Source organism: Anopheles coustani, chromosome 2 (assembly GCF_943734705.1).
Source record: "Anopheles coustani chromosome 2, idAnoCousDA_361_x.2, whole genome shotgun sequence".
NCBI lineage: Eukaryota > Metazoa > Arthropoda > Insecta > Diptera > Culicidae > Anopheles > Anopheles coustani.
Genome location: NC_071289.1, coordinates 84,229,119 through 84,249,486, shown reverse-complemented (window position 1 = coordinate 84,249,486; position 20,368 = coordinate 84,229,119). Strand labels below are relative to the sequence as shown.

Genomic DNA, 20,368 nt, shown 5'->3' with positions numbered 1-20,368 from the left:
TGTTGTTTGGAACATCATCGCTTAGCATTATTACTAAAATTTGATAGAATTTAAACTACCAACTTGCCACCGTTAGCTCATTTTCATTCCTAAAAGCACCAAAAAATAATAGAAATTAGATCTAAAACGAACATAAGCGCCATGCTTGGTAACAGAAACGGCATTATCCAAGTTTGACCGTTCAGTTCATTGTCCAAAAACCATGGGATAAAACAAGCAATTCATTTAAAATTAAATGACTGACGTACGGTAAATCATTTCATGAATGAACTTGGATGGTAAATGCAGTAAGTTTCTTGGTTATAATTAATTATACTGAACTATGCTTCGCCGAAGAGAGCATCTTAGTCATGTTACAAAATCCCAACGACATCCAGACAGATTTATTTTGATTTAATCTGATCAATGGTTATGAAGACAAACAGCTTTGCAACTGCATAGGAAGATGTACTACGATCCCGACGCTGTTTGTAAGGCTTAGATAGGCCTCATGTAAAGGAATAAAAAAAGCTTCAAAGGATTTATTACCTGTTTTCTTAGAGCAAGGACACACCTGCAAAAAGTGTCCTCTAAAACGACCGACCTGCACCTCATGCAGCGGCACTACTTCCGGCGGCCGGGACCGAGCAATTCGGGCGCATGGCAGCGTGATTGCATCGTTAATCCCGGGTAGAATCTTCTGGAACCTGACGGTGCGTCACCGGCCGCTTGACTCGTTATCCGGAGTACAGGCATGTCTTAGATGTGGCATAGTGTCTCCGTGCGAAATTAATTAAAATAAATGCGATATAATGATCATGATCCAAACCTTCCCGGGGCCGACCGGCGCCCGGATTACGGAAACTTGTAGCATTGGCTTTATCACGTTCAATCTGCATATTCAGTTTTTTCTCCCCAGCCACCCGCTCCCATCGGGCGCCTCGAAGGGAACGTAGTTGAATGCAAATTTCGGACAAAAGGCCATCATTTATTATAAAATCTGCACAAGACACATTGCTCCTGATGGCCGATTTTGAAGAAGGGTTCTTTTGCGACTCAAAAGGAAGTGGAGAGTTGCAAGAAGGAGCGACAAGACGGAGGCCAGCATCATCTGGAAGCTGCTCGTATCTACTCCAGGGTGGTTCTCCATGGTTCATAAAGTTACCCTTACCCGAGGGAGGGAAAGCCCCCCGGTCAGGATAGTGCTGCGGGGTGGCACGTTCTGGCGCACCCTCTACTATCTGGTCTTATCTGGAGTCGGTACAATATCTTCGTCGCACACTTCCGGCCCATTTGGATGGGGCAACCGATGTTGCCTCTTCCTCACAGATCCTACCCGTCCCGACGATCTTTCGCCGTGCTCGAAACACACACACACACACCCTGAATGCAAACGGGGATGCAAACTAACACTGGCAATATTTTACCGAGGCGACAGCCTGGAGCATCCTTCCATAGGCGCTTCTAGTAGTCGCTCGTCCTGATGCGTCGAGAGTAAGCGAAAATGGATGGAACTGCACTGCACAGGAACAAACGATCACCACATCGGCCATTGACGGCGGCGGCGGCGAGGTGGTGAGTGCAGGGTCAAAAATTCATTTTAATAAATGTGAGGAGCTTTCCCTTTCCAACGTACGTACAGTTACTCACAAACGTGCCTGTACAGTAACAACTTTTATATTTAAATAACGCTTTTGAACCCTGTTTTGGTTTTTGATCTTCTCTTATAGATGATTTGTAATCTAATTTTAGTTTTTTTTTCTATTCAATGTTTTTTTGTTAATTATGAAACCGTCATATGTTATTTTTTATGTTTCATTATTGGGTATTTAATTTTGACTACGTCAAGAAATTTATGTAAATGTGCTTTAAACGCAAAAATACATTTGTTTTCTTGCAATGCTTAGCAAATTTATGAAATATAAATTGATTATTTTTGAGTTGCAAATCCAGTAGAAACAAAACCTTGAGATAATTTACCTGTTCTTTGCAGTACTGCATTTTGAACCTCATATATCGGCCACATATTTACCCCAGAAGAGAATGTTTTGTTTTTTTAAACCTTAACCATTCCAAAACCATGAAATAAACATACGCTGTATAAGACACTGAAACAGCTTTGGTTCAACAAAAAGGAAACCAGATGCACCTTCGACTGAAAATTATAGAACAAAGTTGAATTTTATCCTCAAAATAAAGTTAAAATGTGTGCCTTTGCTAGGTTATGTAAACACGCGACACATCAGCACGTCTTATTAAAAAAAAACACACCTTTGTACGGAAGCTTTATTGAGTAGCTGTACGTTTGGTGCCACAAACAATCGAGAGATCGTAGTGGAAGCTGGAAGGAAAGCGTAGACGAGAAAATTCAAACCACTCCTGGATGCACATGTGTGGAAAGCATTAAGGACTGGAGTGAAGTGTGTGCGGGAAGAAATCATTTCCTCTTTGAGTCATACTCTGCTCCTCCGCTGAGGGCAAAGGGTGACCGGCATGTCGTTCGCCAGTATTCTTCGTACCGTAGAAGCAATCCCATCGAGCCCCAGAGTATGTGCATGTGGTAAACGGCGTCGGGTGGGTTGAGTTGGCCTGTTGTGTCAGAAACATGACCGGGCCCCGAGAGCACACCAGCTCACCACACACAGCAACGAAGTATTCAGACCGCCGTTGGATATGGCCTTGGGTATGGCGGGATAGGGGGTTCTCGGTATTTATTTTGATACTCTCGACTTCAACTTCAACGCGCCAACGGTGGATGAATTTGAATGATATAGAGACGTGTGCTTGAATGGCCCCCTCGACGGTGCCTTTCCCCGGGAGGGTCTATGCCATGTGAATGTGCCTGTGTTTGGGCGGACAATGCGCTGCAAGGATGGCGCAGCATCGATGGCGCTAACAGGCAGGCATGATTCACGATGTTTGCCCAACTCGGAAGGCACCCGAACTGGTTGACAAATGTTTTTCGCATTCGGCCTAGTGCTATATCGAGTGCGGTCGGGTGAACGCTTCGGGTCCTGTACAAGCTTGTGAAACTTCACAACAAGTTTGTTTGTTTATACCTTGGTTTTAGTTTTCGTTGTATGTGTACTTTTTATTATAGTGCAGATATCTATTTAACTAGCTGCTTGGCCTCAAGTACAAAGCACAATGGCGCTGAGTCAGCTAGATGTTTTTGTTTCCTCGTGAAAATGCATGTCGGAAAGTCGTTTTAATGTTCAAAGTGAACACATGCTTTAACACGAATGGGAACACTTGTCGCTTTTACACATTTCCCTTCAAGATCGTGCATAATATAACAATCTGCCTAAACAATAAAATAAAGGATTTGCTTTGTGATCCTTCCTTCGCGATATCAAGAGGAAGTAATAATTCCGGGTTAAAATTGATCTCTTCTGGTACCATTTCACGAAATAGTGGGAAATCATTTAGTAACTCCATCACCAACACAAACGTTTCTGTAAAGGAAACAAATTCCGCAAATCAAATTGAACAATAGATGCTCTAAACTACTAACATCAACAATTGTGACGAGTTTTTCTATCGACAAGGAAAAAACCTTAATCCGATAAACGAAACACTCAATGTAGATCAATTAATTATTGAACTGATCAAATCTGAGGGTAACGTTATGATTTGTTTCAGATCAGCAGTAATTATCCAGTTAATTTAATTATTAATCCAGTCTATTCCGTTTGATACTGTGTGTTTTGTTTCCATTCCCTTGCTGGTAATTAATTGAATCAATTTCCAAATTCTAATCTGACTATCGCGTTCCAATATCGGTTTACAAAAACTGTAACTGTGTTGGCTGGGAATTGGTGTAGATTCAACGAATTTTCCTCGCAAACCACCGGTTGAGGTGGTGCTATCACATGCTATCACCACCAACCGGTCGGTTATTCGATGCGTGTGCTCATCAATTCCAACGTATTTTCCCAGCGGTTCGATTTCAGCTTTTCACCAGCAAGCGTTAACCGCAAGTTAAGCGGGTTGTTTGTTTCCCTTGAAATAGTACCCTGTTCCGTGAGGATCCTCATTATTTTACGCACAGTTTTTCCGACAGTGATTCGCATCGATAGGAGAAGTTTGAATTTTTTCCTCGCCATCACAGGATTACCACCACCGTGCCAGCGTTAAATCGGACACCCTTTCGTGGCATAAATGTTCGGAAAATTGGATTCCTGCACCGCTAAGGAACACATGAACGGCGACGTGTTTCTATCGCAGACTTGTATGCAGGATAAAACCAAGTCTTTTCGTTGGTTAGAAAATAACAACAACACGTTTGCTGTTGTTACATAATTCAGTAGCCTTCTGCCGGTCGGTTGCAGTTTATACAATTGTAAATCAAATCCTCCACTTTTCAGGTGGGGTGAAAGCCGGGGCAGGTTGTTTGTGTCGTGTGTCGGGTTTTCTTCAGTTATTTTAAAGTGTCAATACCTTGCTATCTAATTTTGTTAAGTGCTCCGAAACATGGAAGTGTGTCTATATGTGTATGTGTATGTATGTACGTGTGAGTGTGTGTGTTTGTGTTCCCCGACAGGTATGAAAATACAAACGCTACACTCGTGACTAATGGATTGGAAATGAATGTTCCAAAGCGCGAAAATAATGGAGAAAGAAGCACCGTTTTGTGTCGTTTGTGCATAAATCAATTAAAGTGCCGTTCGTAGGGAGTGGTATAAATTGCATAATACCTAGCACGAGCAATGGCAGGGCACTTGATTACGGCGCGACTAATGTAATCATGTTTGGGGGTGTATTATTATTTGCTGCATTTCGATCGAAATCGAACGATGGTGCTGCATCTGTGCCATAATCCGGTGTAGATAAATGTCACGCTGTTGTCCTTCATCGTTTATTTATTTGAAGCACTTATATTTGGACGAGATCGATGGCTAAGAGAGATAGTTCATTAAATTATCGTACTAATCGTAGCCGTTGCAGAATGATATTGTTCCGCAAATCGTTGATTTATTGTCAAAACATATCGAAGCTTTATCGAATTGGTTATGATTTACCGGACTAGGGGAGTGCCGAATTAGATCGATGTGTGTATGAATTTTTATAAAATTTTTTAAGTAAAACTGAAATGAATCGGTGAGTTGAATTTTTTGAAAATATTTTGTAGTTTTTTTATACAGACGAACTTTTTGCAAATTCTATGAAATCATATAAGCAAATATTAAAATGTTTTTTTTTAATTACAAAGTTTAAATTACTATATGATGTCGAGATCTCGTAATACTTTACTCATATTGGATTAAATGTTACAAGAATTGCATTGAATGACTTCTTTCGGGAATCAACTTTTGATCTTCACGTAAATAAGCTAATTAATGAGTTAACATTAATAAATAACATAGCAATGAAAAACATAAATATAAAAACACAACTTAAGGGTTTACTCAACATAAAAGTGGTATTCAAAATACTTTTTCATTTTTAAATTGGGCGTGTAACATACGAAGCAAGACAAGCTCAGTAAACACTCGCACTATCCTTGACTTTCTGCAATTTTCCACAAAATCGACCCCGTCCGTCCCATTTCCCACCGGGATACGCTTAATCCCAGGGACTAACGGAGGTGTTATGATGGTGCGAAATAGGTTCCCGCGCCCGGGCCAGCCGCACCGATCGGCCTGTCAATCGAATTGTCTGGCTTCCGGTGTGCCTTAAGCCGTCCACCGTGCACCGTCGCTGGGACCTGTTGCCGCCTGTTGACGCAACGCTCTGTGCACATGGCGCTCACATTATAATGCCATTACGCCCGTGTTTATCCAATCACACCGCTCGGGAAAGCCATTTCGATCAACATCAACGACCCATCAACACACGAAGGCCGTGCGCGTCGGCGTGCTATCGGCAAAAGGTGCTGATGCCGCTGGGAGCAAGGCTGGGCGAAGGGATTTCCATTGCACAAAGGACTCGAGAGATGTGATGAGGGGGAGTGGCGAAGGAAGAGCGAGAAGGGAAGGAAGAAGCAAAACCACTACCAGGCACTACTTACCGGCTTCGGTGGAAACGTTGATGCCCCGGTCGAGGTCGTAGTTGATCATGCGGTTGTTGTGGTACCAGAAGATGAACGCCGACGCTTCCGTGCTCTGCACCACCCGGCATATCAGCTTCAGGGTGGAATCGGGTGTCAGATACTTCACCTGTGGTCCAACTATTTCCGCTCGAGCCGCTGGAGAAACGGGACGAGAAGGGAAGCGTACCGATAAGTAGTTGTTAATGGGTATATAAAACCAGTTTTGTGTGTGTATGTGTGTGAGAGAGAGAGAGAGCAGCCCGATGCTATGGCTACGGATACACATCACACAAAGTAGGGTCGGAAAAGTTTCGGAAAAAAACTATCTCAATGCCTGATGGCATCTTTTGCTGTAGAATTCCAATGAATATTGAATTCCTACCAAATAAGTGCTAAATAATACTTTTATATTGTTTTTTCGTTCTATGATTTTACTAACTTGCTTTCAAGGAGCACAAAGAAAATCTGCCATTATCTCTCATTCGCAGACTGCGAGCTTGCAAGGACTTCTTATGGCACACGGTGGAGCTACTTTTTACTTGAGCCAATATAATTTTCCATTTTCCCGGAAAGCTCGTTTTTTGTGTGCCACGATCCACGAGCATTTCTGCGCCGCGACGCCTGATTGCGACGCCATTATGTGCGGGACCTTCAATCAACTCCTGTCGACCACCCCCTCCCGGTCCCTCCTAATGCGAGCCATCCATAGGCTTTGATTATTTCGACCTGTCAAGTTTCATTTGCTGTGACTTTCGCGGCCTGTACTGTGAATTGTGCGAAATGACACCGATGGTGTTCGGATCGGAATCGCGGAGGGACTTCGACAATTTATGTCTGCAAACCGGCGCAACCGACACCGAGCCGGGGCGGTACGTCGTCCCCTGACGCTTGCGACATCTGGCTCCGCGGCTCGGCAAAGGCAAAGGATATCAATAAACTGATTACAGGGCATAAATCCTAATTTTTACTGGTGCGTAGATTTGCGTTTTTTTCCTTGCTTCTTCCCTCGTTTCAGTGGTGGATTTTACAATTTTGTTTCTTCACAACCATCGCTTGCGGACGGAGATTTGCTTGAGGCTCGGGAGGAATTGGGCCGAAGAAAATGGTTATCGTTCAGCAACGCGCACGTTAGATTATAATTTGCTATTACTATTTTTCGATTCTTCGGTGGGCAGCTGAAGAGATTTTCCAAAACAAAAAAAAAAAAAAAGAAAATGGCGAAAGCGAAGCTTCACAAAAGTGAACACAATTGACTCGCTAGGGGAGTTTGGGAGTGCATTGAGCAGTTCGTTGCTGGTAGCCACGTGATACGGCCGTTTGTTATTGTTTGGTGGCTAAGGGTTTCTGGAAATTTACTCTGATTTGCCTGCCATGCTACCGACCCCAGCGGGGTATCCGATGAAACGGGAAAGATGGGATATTTTTCTCCGAAGGTTCGGCGTTGGGACTTTTTGAACTTTGAACAAAATCGTTGGAAGCAAGTTCTGTTCAATTGCAAAATTAATTTAATTTGTGCTTTTCTTATGAATGGAATGCGTTATGCTGAAAATGGTAAACGAGACATTGGATATACTTTCATTTTTTTTTCTATTGATTTAAGTAATACTGATTTTATCATGTTAATCACGACAAAGGGCAAATTCTAAAATTATAATTGAAAATCAAACTAACATACTAGTTGATAAATTGTAATTGTTGTCGCTTGTATTTTTTTTTCTTCTTTTCATGTTTTGTATAGCCGCAGATGCTTCATATGCCATTGTTCAACCTCTGTTGCAATATTATGATATAATTTTTTATTTACCATTCAGACTCTTCTGTTCCACACTCAACCAAAGACTGCACCCAACCAAAGCTAAAGACTGAACTTTCAACATAACGCATAGCGTTGCACCATACATTCATTCATTCATCCATTCACTCGTTTTTCTTCGTTCAAGCGCCACCAACTTTCCCAACAATGAGTGGCCCATTAACGTCACAGTACACACCGGGCGGGGGAGAGAGGGAACGAAAAATTGCACAAGGATGTGGCCACTTCACTGAGACGGCCGTACGCACATACATACACACACCCATAGATCGTATGTACATACGGGATGTCCTGAACGGCGGCGAATGCGAGATGCTGCAATTTCCTTCGATTGTCTACCAACAATTTGCCATTGTAGTTGTGTGTTTATTGTTCCAGGTTTTTTTTCTTGGTTTTAGGTGTACAACATTTCCTTCCTTCCATTCCTCGTAGCTCACCATTTGGTGGTAATTTACGCGAGAGCAAGCTACGCGTGTGCATTAGCGGCAGAGCTACGCTCACCCTCGAGTTGTGCATGTGTGAAATTTTTAAAATTACGTCACACAAATTTCCGACCGGAAGCGGAATACAGCAACAAAGTAGAACAAGAAGTGAAAAATGGCTAAGGGTGTATCCTTCCAGTTGTTGCTTTTTTCCTTAACTAACCGAGTTTTGCAACCCTTAGTTTTATTTTGCTAATGGGTATATCAACTTTTTGCATAACATCCTAAAAAGTTTTCGTTAAAGTGAGCGAACGGTAGAATGTGCAGTGTAGCTGTCCCAGAGTAAATTGGTTTTCTTTTTTTTGTGGTAGTTTGTAATTCAATTTGAAACTTTAAACCATCCTCATGAATTTGCAATATAATAATAATAATCCATAATAATAAATGCATAAACGCAATTAAAACTTTCAGTGAACGTATTTTGAATCCATGCAAGTCAAGCCTTCATCCACAAGGAACAATGCAGCCTGTGGAAAATCGATTAATTTACTGAATGGTCGTTCAAATGTCGGTGAGTCGGGTTCAGTCGATCGTGATGAATCAGTAAATTAGTAAAGTGTTTGCAACTTTCTTCAGTTGTGAAACTTACAAATCTCGGTGTTCAGATAAAATTGGATTTTTATTCATTTACTCATCGCATATACAGTATTTTCTATTTTTATTTTATATTTTCTTGTAATTGACCCAATTTCGTTGGTATGAAATAGTCCCTTTTAAAATCATAAGTACATATACCAACACATACCATTACTATCTTTGAAATGTTTGAAAAAACTGAGAAAAAACTGCAAAAATCCGTATGAAGTAATTATTTTCAACGAGAACGAACTGTAAAAGAATATTAATCCAAGTACTATATTTCATGATCAGCTTGGCCGTGCCAGAACTGGTGCAGTTTCCGCAATCTCGAATCTGGAGTTATGCTATACAAAAGAATTTTTTATGGCTCGTCTTGCGATCCAAATAACGGCCTGTTTTTACTAAATCGTTTCGTATAAAATCAATCAAATGAGTGTACGTTTGATTTGCCACTAAAATTCACTACAAAAGTACACTTAAAAAATTCCATCATGCTGATCTTTCTTCGAGCCATGGTCGAAAAAACAAATCTTATTTAGGTATGTCTGGTTATTCAAGTTTCCTTTCAGTTTTTCCTACTGCACGTTCCTACTGAGCGTTACGACCATTTCCACACACTGTAAGATTAAGTCAAGAATTTTAGTACTAAGCAAACATATTCAAACAAACAGATACATGTAAGAGAATGAATCTATCAAAATCGAAAATTGTCCTCCTATCAGAACTATTTTCTTGTATATCTGTAAAACATCACCACTGTTTGGATCTGCTTTCCTTTTCTACGCACCTGAACTAATAACGACGTGTCTCAGGAATTCTAGTTCCAACCCTTTTTCTTCCACCCCAAAGTTGCTTAAGGGTAGAGCCGGCAACATTTAGGGACTGTGGTTTCAGGTCGACAGTGAAGTTCGGTTAATTAATTTTTCACTATACTTCGGCAAATCTCACCAATCTACCGCCTCCCCTTTCCCTCGTCCTTTCTCTGAATTTTAGGAAAACTCTTGACGTTCGGGACAGTAATAAATTAAATGCCCATCGCCGTTCATTGGCCCAGCTTCGCTAGTCGCATGTTTTTAATGCTCGTCTAAACCGATGAAAATGTGCCCGATTTTGTGCACATTTATTTGCAGCCTCAGGGAATCGATTCCGGTACAGGTAACTGCGCTGCTTGTGCTGTAGAATACTCTGAGTTTGTTTTATTTTTCACTCGAATGTATTTAAACATTTTCACAGCTGCCCGAAGAAAAAAAAGATTAGCCCTCGGAAGGGTGGTGATGATGGTGGTGAGGGAAATGGACGAGCGGTGTTTGAAAATGGGTGTTAATTGCTTCCAACAGTGCGGTGATTTTCCACGTTCACACGCTTGTTGCAAGAACGATGACGTGAAATTATGTTTGTCCGCCGGCCCGGGCCATGGCGTTTCCACATGAAACCCGGGCAATGTAACGGTGACGCGAGCTTCTATGCTAAATTTTCCATTAGGTGAAAAGTAGAACAAATATTCCCGTTACAATGTTTGGAAAGGAACAAAATGGAATGTTTTTGAATGGAACCTTGTGTTGAGTAAAACTTTAATGAATATTAGTTTTTGGTGAATATTGAATAATAGCGTTTGGATGCGGTTTAAGTCGGAAAAATAGTTTAAGAGTGCCCCTATTCGGCATTTGGCTGCTTTTGCTTTAAAATTAGTAACTAACGAGATTCCAGGAAGCTGGCTTCGATCCTATTTACAAACTTCGTCCATTCACATTTTAATCAATAGAAGAGTTTTTCCAACGGGAGTCCAGCTTACGGACAGAGTTGAGTTTTCAAAATATCCCAAATAAAAAAAATTCGTTCATGTTCGAAAAGTAGGGCTTGCAAAAGCACTTTCTGTGTCCCTTTCCACTCGTTCGACTCGGCCCAGACTTATTTTTATGCAGGTTTAGGTAGGTACTGTTTTTGCTGCTGCCGACGCTGGCAGGAAAATCGTACCAACGTCATCGTGATGGTTGTTTGTGTTACGCCCTTCCACGTGGGCAAAAGCGACCCCTCCATCACCGTGATGGCCGACGGAACGTCACGCTGTTTTATTGCCCCGTAATGATGAGCGTAACGCGCACAAACGGGGCGCTCTGATCCGGGAATGGGTAAATAATGATAGTCAAAAACAGCAATAAAAGCACACAAAAACATCGTTCGAAATCTGCGCAGAGTGAGGAGCTTAAATGCTCCCCAGGTGGCATTCGGGCTTCGGCTATCGAGAGGGTGGAATAACGAGCGAGAGGCTGGAAGTTTGCCGTATTTGCCCCAAACTTTCCCCCTGGGCCCTTCAGTGCACCAGGAAGTAGTCACCTCGCTCGGTACACGTGCCGGATTGGGTTTGGCATTTATCTTTGCGGTGATAAACGAAGAAACCAAACCACCGAAACAGTACACCCTGGTCAGCAAGGATTACTGTGCCAACGGTTTGGATTCTGGTGTAAGATCCTGTACCGTTTCGCAACCAATATTCCGTGTTGCCTGCTTCCGATGGCAAACCGAAAGTTACCGAAGCGGCACGCCGAAAGTTGTTGGACAGTTTCCCAACTAATTGCGTCGCCTTGAGGCACCGGCCAGCAAGCGGTGGAAAAACACGGCCCGAAAAACGGCCTGTCACAACGGCTTTCATCTTCCGTGTGGCCCGTACCGCAATTACTGTTTTTGGCCCACAAACCAAAAAAAAAAAAGGTAAGAAACCAGACCCCATTTCCGGCCCGCAGTGTACCCAGGAAAAACAAGGGAAAAGGACTTCAAGGGCTGGGGGGGAAAAGACTACTGCTGGGGACATTCGTTACGGGCGCTCGGAGTGAAAGGTCACATGCGAAACGTCCGGATCTACTGCTGCATGTGAGTGGCTTATGTACTTATCTCACATTATTTGTGTGGTAAGTATGGTGACGGGATATGCGCGGCCCTTATTGTTCGTATTTGGACCGTATGTTTCGCTTTATGCATAAGATTATCCTCGAAGGAGAATATTTTATTCCCTGCGAGTACATGTGCTCTTAGTACAATTTTGATCTGTAAAAATAACGTAAGAGTTACATTTTAAATTGCAAAATATGGCAATATCTAAATAAAAGCAAATTTCGAATGCAATCACAATCTCCATAAAAGTTATAAAAGCTTTTATCAACTAAATACTGGTTTCACATGGAACTGTTAACATTTAAAATATTGGATCAAATAAAAAGGTACATTAGTGTTGAATGCGCTAAAATAAATAACGTAAATATGATTGATCCGTTGTATTGATACAACGAAAGATGTCGTTAGAACTGATCCAGACTTTCTTCTCTGAACCGTTTCCAGTTATCTATTTGTCTGGCATATTTGCACTCTAGCATGAAAAACATCTCCATTATCTGGTTTTTAATGCTTGTTTTCGAACTGATAGACTAATTCGTTTGATATTTAACCTAACTCCAATAGTATTATATGTTAAATAGCTTTAATGTTTAATTATATTTTTAACAATAATGTAAACCACAAAAATTATGACAGAAAAAGCGTTCCCACGCACGTTGCTTTTTAGAGAAATTGCTCAAATTATTTTAACGAACTGCGTGGTAGAAATTAATCAGTGCTCTCGTCAATTCCCTTCCGACGGAACCTTGGTGCCAGTTAAATGCCACAACAGATTTTTCATCAACCGCCTAGTTCGTTAAAATAAAAACAAGCTCAAAAGTAACAACTCCCGAGAGGATGACAATTTGCTTGAACAAACAATTTGCCTTTACGACAACTGCGTCCAGCTAAAATAATCATAACCGCCTTCTGCGGGGATGTAAGTACCGGCATTTCTCGTTGCAGTTGTAAGAGCATTACTTTCATGCCATTGCTCCGCTTTGGACACGACGCGTAGAATTACACACGGTCAAAGACATACAAAATCTCTGGTGTCCTGTTGGGTTTTTCTTTCGGCAGTGTCGTCGGATGGAACTTTTCAAATTACAATATTAAAGTTTGAACAGGCACCGAAATGGCATTTTTCGTCCCGTTGCGTCGCATCAGAATGTTCGGTCTTGGTATGTTGTTTTTGCCCCCTTTTTTCTTCCCCATCAGGCCAACGCTCAGCCCTACGCAACTCTTGGTGGTGTCTTTTTTAAGCATCTGGAATTGAAGCGGATAATGTCCTTAAGAGATTGTTTTTCAGTGCAACTCTGTCTCTCTTTCTCTGCGGTTCGATTTGGCTGGCTTTTACGACACGGTTTCCTTCGTTTGCCCCATCTAGCCTACGAAAGTTGTGTAAACTAAAATGAGAATTTTGTTTTTGAGAATTTGGCCACCAAAAGAATGTCATTATCCAGTGCAAGCTGTCGGACGTTGGTCAATGGAATTTGGCTTGGAGTTTTAATGCGTAATAAAGCAATGATAGAGCTCAGGATGAACTGTAATAGGATTATACAATCAATTAGCTAGCAATTGACTATTTAACACCATACGTTTTATGTTTAAAACTCATTCGTCGAAACTCAAACTATGTGGAGATTTCTTTCAATTCAAATTAATGTCCTGGTAAATCGTTTATATCTGATTCTGTAAATTCCATAAGTGTTGTAACAAATGTCAGAATGTTTTCAAGCAACTAATGGCATTTTTTCCTCTCTGCTACCAACTATGGCTACAGAACGCCATTAGCCATATCATTCCGTTTGATAATATTGGGATTGTGCCACGCTTCGGTCGTTAACTAACGTCATGTTGTCTGTCGCCTGGAAATTGTCCTTCGCAGAATATAGACATCTTAGGTACTTTCAGGTATGAGTGTGTGCGTACTTAAGTAACCTGGTATTTTTTTCATGACGGCCTTTTAAAAAAAATCTCAAAAAATATACTCGAAATGCAGTCTCAGGCTAATGTGTTGTCAGGTCGTTTTGTCCGCATGAATCAACTGATGACATTTCGAGCACGAGTGAGTCCTCCATACCAAAAATGGAACTTAAGAAGAAATGTACAAATATGACTATACTAAAAAGGTTCGCTTCGGGTCAGAGAAGCTTTTCGATTTCCTTTACTTATGCCTTGAAGCCTATTTTCAAACTTCCAAATATTTGAGAGTTGCTTCGTTATAAAATTTATTTAAGAGAACTACCAAAGCTTATGATTTGCAAAGTAACGCCTCTTACTAATAGCTTGGTAGATTGCCGTCACAATAACAATTTAAAAAAGAAACTTAACTGGATTTCAACAAAATAGGCCTAGTGCTAAACAAAAATGCCTAAAGTACAGCTTATGAATATTATTCGCAATATGGCAAAAAGAGCAGAAAACTATTTCAGAAATGTTAAAATAGAACCATATAAAACATTACACGCATGTCATGAATGAATGCACGTATGTGGCCTTTACGTTTAGCTAACATGAGCTAGTCAAAAAGTTGGGAAATCATTTGGTCAATATTTTATCATTAGTTATTATAAAAAATAATGCAAACATTTTTATTTTGATTAAAATGTGGTTTTTAAAACGAAAAATGAAAGAATTACAAAAGAGAAAACTCACAATGTATAGTTTTGATCTTTTCAAGACATTTTAAATTTGTTAGCAGGTGCATGGCTCAACCCCACCGTGGGTATCATTAACCTGGAAGATGGCTCGTTTTCGGTACACTTTCGCACCACCCAGCATAGCCAGCCGTTCGCATGCCATCAATCACCGCTCTTGCAGTAAAGTTTTGTAATTTCTCGCCTCCAGAACACATCATGCTAATGAATTCCCGAAAGTTAACCGGCATAAGTAATAAATACCACCGCGGCGGTGAAGCAAGTGAAAAACAGACCCCTCCCCCCCATCCAAATGAGCTTACAATTTGAAAAATGAACAACTGGAAAAACTTCCCACTTGCAGTGAATTCACGCCACCATGTGATGACAGTTGGGAATCGGTTTCCTCCTCGGCCGTCGCCAAGTTCATCAACCACCCTTACGACGACATCATCCCCGAGATGAAGGGGGTAGTTAAAATCGGGCAACATTTCTCGTTATTTACTTTCCACTCTGCACTGATGGAAATTTCCATTCTGGTATGATAACCTGGGTAGGAAACCGTGAGGAGGGACGCGGAAGAAAAAGCTCGAAGCACGGGAAAAACTTATCCCAGGCCCCCCCACAAACTGTCCCTATCCGAGACGGTCGGCGCCCCGGTCGGTTACAAAGAGGTGAAACTTGGCAAACTTGCCTCGTTCGCACAACAAATATGAAGTGCCATCAATCTAACTACCCCGGCCGGTGCGCACACTTATGCCGAGAGCATAATGGATGGTGGTGGGCAACAAGGAAAGAAAGGAGCGAAAAAAAAACGGCTCCAAATTATCGCCCCCGGCAGGCGTTTTGGGTTTTTCCCCCGGGGGGAAGGCCATTCGACGGATCCAAATACCGGAAAGGATAGCGGCGAGGGAAGAAATCTCTCAAAGAGCTATTAATTTCAGGTTCAGACACACTCTCTTCTATTTGAGCAAAGCGCACATACACACACACACATACTTAGCAAACCCGTTTTTGATGCTTTTTGTTAGTCAAAGGTTTATGGAATACAATTCCCGGTTGGGGGAGGAATGTAGCAACATAACACAAAAATAAAAAATAAAATAAAACAAAAATAGCCCCATGGGATTGAGGTAGCATTCAAGTGGATGAAGAGCGGGGAGTATGTCCTTTTTTTTGCTCGTCCTAAAGAGTCACTGGATTATAAATGGACTGTCGAAAAATTCACCCGAGGCAAGCACCCGTTTCGCTGACAATTTTTATTTCTACCCAATTTCCCGCACCGGATGTGTTTAAGTGGTTCTTCGCGTCCCATGCTATCTCCAGCTGCGGAGGGTTTCCCGGGCGAGTTTCCGTGCTTCGTAAATTGTAAACCCCGGACAATGTCGCAGGCAAATCGGAGGCAGAGTGCATCGTGATTACAGTTTACTTACTTATGCTCCACGCGGTGCTTCCCGCTTGGATTGCGAGTGAAACTCATTGATTCTTATCAAGCCGAAAGTGGAAAGAAACGAGCGAAACCAGACTGCTTGCCCGGTTTCCCACGGGCATCCTAGAGAACGCCAACGCCGGAGGGGCCCAGGCTGTAACGTGGTGAATCCCTCCCATCGTGATTTGGGCGCTACGATAAGCTGTCCGAGCGCAGCTCCTTTGGAAGGCAACCCCCGGACTCGAAGGCACTCCCCGGAGCTTAGCGGAGCGAGACCGTAATTTTGCCACGGATTTCCCGTACCGGAACGTGACCGGACTGGACAAGGCTGCCGCGTCAGTGCTGGGAGGGGTAAGCTGCGCTATTTTGAGCAGAGTGTGTAAGCTCCGGTAGGTTTACCATCGGCGCTTCGGTGCCGGCTCTTCTTAATGAGAATTGCAGACGCACTGCCACGATTGTCTGCAGAGTCGTATGGGCGAGGGCGAGTCCAGACAATCGTAGAAGTCGCAGTAGAACAAAAAAAGAAAAAAAAAACAATCGGTTGATGATCGAGAATCAGCTCAGCTAGGGCTTGAACTCTCGAAACGATCCGGTATCATGTAGGTTGGGATTTATAGAAAGGGATTTCCAATGGGCTTCGATTGTGCTCGATGGATTCCAGACGTCACTACATCGGGGAGTTTTTGTTCACTCCCAGGGGTTGCTTGCGGAAAACTTTTGATCTGTCATGGAGTTAGTGTGATCTCTTTTTGCCTGTAAACAGTGATCAGCTATTGTACATTGATTGGACAAAAAGACACTGGATCGCAAATCCAGTATTGATAATTTCAATAAATGGTGTTGCGTAGAATACGCTATTATTTTAGAAATTTTAATGAAACGGTATTTTTGTATCAAGCGACATTAAAATTCTAAAAATTGGCAATCTGACGTTGTGGTTAAATTTTTTGTCAGTTTATGTTGACATTTGACTAAATATATGAGAGAATATTTCAACCACACAGCATTTTGGTAGTTCATTTTTACTTTTATAACACACTAGCTTGGGGCGATGCTCGGTGAAGAAAGGATTGAGAAAAGACGATATTTTTTAATTTAATAGTGGAGAGATGTGTTAATTTAATTTAATTTAATTTAATTTAACGGCTTATTTAAAATGTTTCGGTTTTCCCGTGTTGTACAACCTTTGTTGTAACTATGGATCGTAACTATTAGCATCGACGGTTCAGTACAGGCTGGCCCCGCTTTTCGTCAGCCCCGGTTTTCGTCGTTTGACAAATCGTTCGAAGCTGGTTTATAGTAGCGTGCTATGTTCTTTACTCATATGATTCAATGCATTTTGTATGACAGAAGATCCGAACATGGACTCATAAACGAGTGGTACAGGTTTTCTGCTTCAGACTGCTTTGCACAATTAAAAATATCTTTCAATTGAAGCACTGAATGTATTATTGTAAACCTACACGGCATGGAAACCCAAAAAGTAAAACGGAATATAAAACGGTTGATGGCCATTGATTTGATGATTAAACACACAAACTTTGTTATAGTTTCAAGAACACCTTTATATCAATCACTGAAAATTCATACGAAAAGAATGTACTCAACCAACGTTTGTTTTGTGTAAGTCAAGTCTTGAGTAGGTATTATAAACGTAAGAAATTTGGTCCGTTATCCCCGGTTTTCGTCGCTGTCAAAGTCTCGTTTGGTGACGAAAACCGGGGCCAGCCTGTATTGGTCGAATTTTTAGTGTACATAAAACTCCATACATAAAAAAGCTAAAATATTAATACATGACCAAATCTAAAATGCAATAAATTTTCTCGGCGTTTATGGAGTGCTCCTGAATGATTATTTATTGGATGTAATAAAATAAAAAAAGACCTATTTTTCAAGCATTACATATTCTACAACACGTAATAGATTACGTCATTTTGTCCACCAACTTGTCGTGGTCTACCCTAAAGTGCATCAAACCGTATTGGCGTAGGTCCCACCATATGACGACATCATGGGTGAAGATTCTTTTCATCTCCGTTTTTCTGCTTCGATATTGAACAGAATAAAAAAGCACACACTCACAGGACACGACAACTCACCTCCCATGTTGTTTAAAAATCAACGGAAACTCCATCATTCACAGCTAAATCAACATCCGCGTGACAATTTCAAGTTCCGGTTGATGAAAATTAACTACCCGCTTTCTTCATCCACCCTCCCGCTCGGCACCCTCCGCTACAATCGGTCTGTAGAACACATTTTTCAGCAGCTCGACACCATTTCAAACGCAAACCATTTAATTTCCTGTACCGATGAGTGTTTTCCTCCCGTGCACCTCGGTTTTCCCATTCCCGAAGCTCCATATTGTCGTTCCTTCACCGCATCGAATGTGTGATAAATAGGAGAAAAATGTAAATACCCACTCGTCCCCGATTCTAGCAATGGTTCCCCCGTGGAGTTCGGTGTCAGTCGGTTGACATTTTGTCACGGTTGTCATGTCGTACGCGTTGCCCAACAGAATACTACCGACCGACCGTGGGGATGCTAGCTGCTCTGCTATTTGCGATATGTACGTATGTTACGAGACGGTTCATTTGATTCTTCGGGAGCAGAAGATCCTCCCAGCGATCTGAGCCCGCCCGGGACGATTTCTTCTTCGTATTGGCTCGGCCAAATCCCTGCCATCGTTGGGTTGGAGGGCAAATGTTATGTAATTGAAATCAACAAGCTTCCAACAAGCTTCCCAGCATGCTTTCCACAAGGCCCTGGCGTTGCCTTCTTTGACAGCCATGGGTCCGGGAGCCCTTTCAAGAGACGGGGTCGCCTTCGATAGGCAACGGGACGACATCGGAAGGAAAACACACTTCGCACGATGTTCGCATGATGTTGCATGTCTTGAAGCACTTATTTTGCCAACCGAGCCGACCAGTTTTTGCTGCGTTCGTGGAAAAAAATTAGATGGAAACGGAAAATCAAGATGACGAATCATGTACTTGTGGGAAACGGATAAAGTAAAACGAAAAAAAAAAAATAAAAGAGCAACAATCGACAACCCTGTGCAATGATGGCGCAAGGGAAATGATGAACAGAAATCGAGAGAGAGAGAAAGTAGTGTGGTTGGATGGATAGCTATGAGATGTACGGATAGAATGGTCAAACGGTAAGAAAAACAACCAAACATGCGAAGCAAAAGCAAAGAAACGAAACCGAGGCAAACAAACACCGCAAACGAACACCCGCCGCTTGTTATGAAGCTTGCATTTGTTTTTCCCCCTTTTTTATGAAATTGCTTGCAAAATGTTTCTGTATTTGGTTGTTTTCCTGTTGTTCATTTTTGCAACACAGGACAACAGCAATGGTGGACTGATTTATCGAATTAATCTTAGCCCTTGGTGGACCCAAAAAAATATAACGAGGAAGCACTTTTTTCATAACCTCGACATTTTTCCGCACAATGCAAACGTTTACGTAAGAGGCTTATTATTTATCTGGTTGGTGAGCTCTCATAAACTTGGCGAAAATAATATTAGTTTTTTGCATTCGGATCAAAGCAATTGAGAGGACATTGGATTGATTGAGATCAGGGGTTGGCAATTTTTTCATTATTTCTAGTATTGGATTGAATGGAAATGGCCGCTTAAAGAATTTTGCAATTCTCAAGCATGTCAAAAATTGTTGGGATTTGTTAATGGAAATACTTTGCAAACATACAAGCACTTTGTTGTTTTGTGTTTTTGCTGCTAAGGAGCTTATTTTGGACTCGACTTGATCGTGCATGAATTTTTTCTTTGTCTGATACCCAGTTATGCTATTAATGTTGTATCGTTTTTTTCGCAAACACACCACAAATACATCAAATTCCTCCATTTCTTAAAGCTTCAAGATGACATTTCCAGAATCGTAAAATATGCATCATCCGGGCAACTCAACAGTGCTTATCGAAATGCCTACTCATATGCATTACGGAAATGTGATGTAATTCACTGCAAGCTACTGGCAATGACTTGTTTTCAAGTGCCGCAACCGATGTTCCGTGAAGAATATATGACCCATTCAAAGCAAACATACTTCACCCCCACTTGTGGCGCCGAACGGAACGGGAGCACGCGCTGCCGAAGGCATGCTTCGGCACAGAACAGAGCATGACAAAAGAATGTGAAATATCTGCTCTACCTGTGAGTCGACCCCGTACGATCACGTGCTCCCCTTTTTCACTCATCTAAAGGGGCAATAAAGAGCATATAAAATTGGCCATTACAGTATTACGTTACATGCAGCACATCGGTTACGCAACCATAGCAGCGATGCAATGGTAGCAATGCTCGAGTAGTAGCGTGAAATACCGTAAAATGAGATGAAATACAACAAATTGCCCTCCGAACTGTTGAGCTTTGCCTGTTTTCTGGCGAGGAAGATGTATGCTAGGTTGACGGGGAGATATTCTTCTAATCTTATGTATTTTGTTTAATGAAAATATCATATTTTCATGCCTGCATGTGTGACGTACGAAGGGGAGGTTAAGAATGCTTCGTAAATCGGTCAAATGTG

General features: G+C 41.8%; 1 protein-coding gene across 1 annotated transcript in view; it reads right to left on the bottom strand.

Moving 5' to 3' along the window:
* Positions 1-20,368, bottom strand: part of LOC131263821 (uncharacterized) — a 43,925-nt gene that overhangs the window by 2,117 nt on the left and 21,440 nt on the right. Inside the window, exon 5 of the mRNA XM_058266081.1 lies at positions 5,990-6,166. Coding sequence (XP_058122064.1) covers positions 5,990-6,166 — 177 coding nt within the window. The remainder of the gene's footprint in view (positions 1-5,989; positions 6,167-20,368) is intronic.